Source organism: Sinocyclocheilus rhinocerous, unplaced genomic scaffold (genome assembly GCF_001515625.1).
Source record: "Sinocyclocheilus rhinocerous isolate Xijiao unplaced genomic scaffold, SAMN03320098_v1.1 scaffold4743, whole genome shotgun sequence".
In the NCBI taxonomy this organism is placed as follows: Eukaryota; Metazoa; Chordata; class Actinopteri; order Cypriniformes; family Cyprinidae; genus Sinocyclocheilus; species Sinocyclocheilus rhinocerous.
Genome location: NW_015659388.1, coordinates 130,966 through 135,197, shown reverse-complemented (window position 1 = coordinate 135,197; position 4,232 = coordinate 130,966). Strand labels below are relative to the sequence as shown.

Here is a 4,232-nt window from a genome sequence, read left to right as displayed (position 1 = left end):
ATGATAATGTTTTGATTTGTCATGTGTATGTTGCTGTGTTTAGTTATTGTGAATGGATCCGTGTACTGTACACTCTAAAAAAAGATAGTTTTTTAAAAGTTCTTTACATGTAGTAACGGTTCTATTTCATGCTAAAATGGTTCTTTGTGTTAAAGTTTAGGGCTCTGTTTTTTTTCCCCCCTTTTTTTTTTTTTTTTTTTCAAATCTGTAACTGTCAAAACACCTCATTACTGATTTTCTGGAGCTCAGCGATCCAGCTACACAGACTGTCAACACACACGTAACAGGTCAATTATTTCATTCTCTAATTTAACAAATTAACACACCACACAAAAAGTTGAATCGAAATAAGGAATTTACTGGATTTTTAGTTCTAAGAAATGGAATTCACAGATAATTAATTCTGGGATGTGAAGTGTTCTTCCATCGTGGTTCAGAAAATTTTATTTATTAAACATGATGTATGTATGTATGTATGTGTCTATCTATCTGTCTGTCTGTCTAATATTAATAATATAACATAAAATATGCTGCTTAATATTTTTGCAGAAACCGAACATTCATTGATGAATACAAAACTCAAAAGAGCATTATTTGAATTATATATCTTTTGTGACATTATAAATGTCTTTACTGTCACTTTTGATCAGTTTAATCCTTGCTGAATAAAACTATTTATTTATTGACCCCAAACTTTTAAATGGTAATGTATATATTGATGTAACACACTCTGTTTTTCATCTGCAGGAGGCTGCATGTGCGTATGTTGTTGTACTGATGGCAGTGTACTGGTGTACCGAGGTGCTGCCACTGGCCGTCACTGCTCTCCTGCCAGCTGTGCTCTTTCCTGTCTTCAGAATCATGGAGTCCAAAGATGTAGGTTATTTAGGTCCTATAAAAACCAAAGTCAACCTATTAGTATACCTGGCTTGACTTCCGTCAGTGTCCCCTGCTTTAAAACATGTTCATGGCTTGTTGTGCTATTTATTTATTTATTCTGTTGTCTTTTCTTTTTACTATACACCACTCAATTCAACTTTATGCATTCATTATGTGTGTAACTCAAACTTTGTATCTAAAATATCTGATGTCTGGATGACAGGTGTGTATGCAGTACCTGAAGGACACTAACATGCTGTTTCTGGGTGGACTGATGGTGGCTGTAGCTGTCGAGCAGTGGAACCTACACAAGAGAATTGCACTCCGGGTGTTGCTCATTGTAGGCGTACGTCCTGCTCTGTAAGCAGTGGAAATCTACTGGGAATCTTCTCATTGTTAACAGCAGTATCAGTAAGACTTCTTCTGCCTTTCTGCAGGCTGATGTTGGGCTTCATGGGCGTAACGGCCTTCCTCTCCATGTGGATCAGTAACACGGCTACAACAGCCATGATGGTGCCCATCGTTCAAGCTGTGCTCGAGCAGCTCAGCAACACAGCAGAACAAGAGCAGACCTCCACTCCAGAGATTGATGAGAAAAACACTGAGAAACAAACTGACATGCAGGGTGAGAAAAAGGGTATAATCCAGTTCAGACATAAATAACGAAAATCGTATGCACATTTAATCTGTGTAGCTGATTTATGGTTCAGTGTTATTTTAGTGTCACTGAGATACTATTAGGTTTTTTTATCATTATATGTGATTATTTCATTATTTTAATATCAAGTTAATATTAAACTTAATATAAAAAATTAGTTAAACTTTTAGTAATTTAGTTGTTGTTTTTTGTCTTATTTATTCATTTTTTAAATGTCTATATAGTTTTATTAATGTTTATTTCAGTTTTAGTTTTTGTTGCTTTTAGTACAGCACATCAAGTTAAACTACATGAAAATTAAAAATATTTCCTTGGCAACTAACTGAAATAAGTTTGCATTTATTTTATTCTATTTCAAGTAATGAAATTTATTTTTATGGTTTTAGTTTTAGTTAACTACACTGTAAAATCCAATAGTTTACCTTACTTAGATTTAGATTTACTAGGTTTTAATTGATGTTGATTTTCCTAAAATGTGTTTTTTTTTTAAACTCACCATTATAGTGATTAGCCTTCTCTTTGGTTGGGCACTTTGAACTTGGTTTACGTTACTATAATTTACTTCCTGTTAATGCAGTAATGCATTACGAAGTCAGAGTTATTTGATTTCAAAGGATGAAAAGCAATAAATAGGTTGCTTTTAGAAAGTGACCTATCTTCTAATTAAAGAATTAGTGCATTTATTAACGAACTTGATCAAATTTTTTTTTTCATAAATATCCTGAGATGCTTTTGATTAGACTTCTATAATCCTTAAATCGTGTGTGATAATATGCTAAAGTCACACACAGACTTAAACATTCAGCACGTGAATCACAACAATGGTAACAATTCAATTTCATTTATTTTCATTACTTGTAACAATAACCATTTTATTTGCTCTTTTTGTTGTGCTACTACTGACACAAGACAGCAATGAAAGTAAACTACACTAACTAAGCATCTGTCAGTACAACACACTATTCCTATTTCACTTTACTTAGTTTTTTCAAGGCAATCGGTTTGCATGCTTTTTTTAAGTAAGCCCAACTAATTAGATTTTACAGTGTATAATAACCCAATTTTAGTACAACATATTCTTATTTTAATACATACTAATAGTTAATATAGTTTTAGAATTTATTTATTTTAGATTAATTAATTTTCATTTTAATATTTATTTCTATTTTATTTTCATTTTGTTTTTTTTATTTAGTTTAGATTTAATTTTTTACGGTCATTGTTAAAGTTTAGTTTAGTTTAGTTGTTCATGTGGTTTAGTTTTTATTTTTTAGCATTTTAGGTTTGCTTTATTGGTTATATCAGTTTATTGGTATCATTTAAAAATATTTATCAGCATGGTTAATTGCTGTCTAATGGCATTTTAATGCTTTATGCAGGCTGGTTGTAAGGTTTAAAGTTTTATAATATGCCAAAACAATATAACCTTTTTACACTTCTAATGGAAAGTAAAACAACTTCTGTTTTATTGTACACAGTGGCTCTGAATGGCCACAGCTTCTCAATGGAATCCGACACAGAAGAGCATTCTCAAGACGCGGAGGAAAGATTAAAGATGTGTAAAGGCCTTACGCTATGCGTGTGCTATGCAGCTAGCATTGGTGGGACAGCCACGCTCACAGGAACGGGACCAAACCTTGTTCTTATGGGACAGATGAACCAGTAGGTACCTTACATTACAGTTTTTCTCCTAAGCATGAGAGAAATGTACCATATTGCACAAGAATGTACCTTTTGCTTACTTTTGTATTAGCATATTAAATCAACATTTGTTTGACTTACAGACTGTTCCCAGACAACCCAGACATCATAAACTTTGCATCATGGTTTGGATTTGCCTTCCCCAACATGATCATCATGCTCACATTGGCCTGGCTGTGGCTACAGTTTGTGTTCCTGGGTGTAAAGTGAGTGTCCTTTCTTAATGAATCAAACTCAACTGGATCATATATGCCTATACCACCATATAATATACATTTAATGTGTAACATAAGCTTCAGAAAGACATGGGGCTGTGGGACGGTGAAGACAGAGAAGGAGATTGCTGCCTATAACGTAATCAAAGAGGAGCACAGGAGTCTTGGTCCCATGAACTTTGGGGAGCTGAGTGTCCTTGCCCTCTTCGTCCTCCTGGTGGTGCTTTGGTTCACTCGTGATCCAGGCTTTGTGGATGGCTGGGCGACACACTTTTTCAATGCTGAAAAAGAGTAAGGATGAAAACACCTCCATTAATAAGACAGAGAATAGTTTAGTAGTGTTTTTGCGAAGGCAAGTGTCACTAATACAGTCGCTAATACTGTGTATGTTGTACCACGGACATTAATGATACTATGCCTCAAATCATGCGCTTTTTGAAGAAAGGTGCGTTATTACTTTTTTTTAAGCAATCAGGCTTACAATTTTTACATGGCAGATGGCAAAATGGTTAAAAAACGTCCAGAATATCCGTATAGTAACGTGCAAAAATTATGAACATTATAAAATGTAATTAAATTTACTTAAATTTACAGTAATATATATATATATATATATATATATTCATTAACTGATTTATATATATGTGTTGCTATCCCAAATAACTAAAATCTGTTTTTGCCCTGATAATATACTGACAGACACAAATACAAAACACCATCACGATAACAAACATAACACTAACGCAATAAACAATTTACCAACATAAGATGTAACATAG

General features: G+C 33.5%; 1 protein-coding gene across 1 annotated transcript in view; it reads left to right on the top strand.

Annotated features, from left to right (window-relative positions):
• LOC107723709 (solute carrier family 13 member 5-like) overlaps nucleotides 1-4,232 on the top strand; it is a 15,607-nt gene that overhangs the window by 5,829 nt on the left and 5,546 nt on the right. Inside the window, exons 2-7 of the mRNA XM_016532421.1 lie at nucleotides 748-876; nucleotides 1,103-1,239; nucleotides 1,317-1,504; nucleotides 3,016-3,199; nucleotides 3,322-3,444; nucleotides 3,532-3,744. Of these exons, the coding sequence (XP_016387907.1) occupies nucleotides 748-876; nucleotides 1,103-1,239; nucleotides 1,317-1,504; nucleotides 3,016-3,199; nucleotides 3,322-3,444; nucleotides 3,532-3,744 (974 nt within the window). The remainder of the gene's footprint in view (nucleotides 1-747; nucleotides 877-1,102; nucleotides 1,240-1,316; nucleotides 1,505-3,015; nucleotides 3,200-3,321; nucleotides 3,445-3,531; nucleotides 3,745-4,232) is intronic.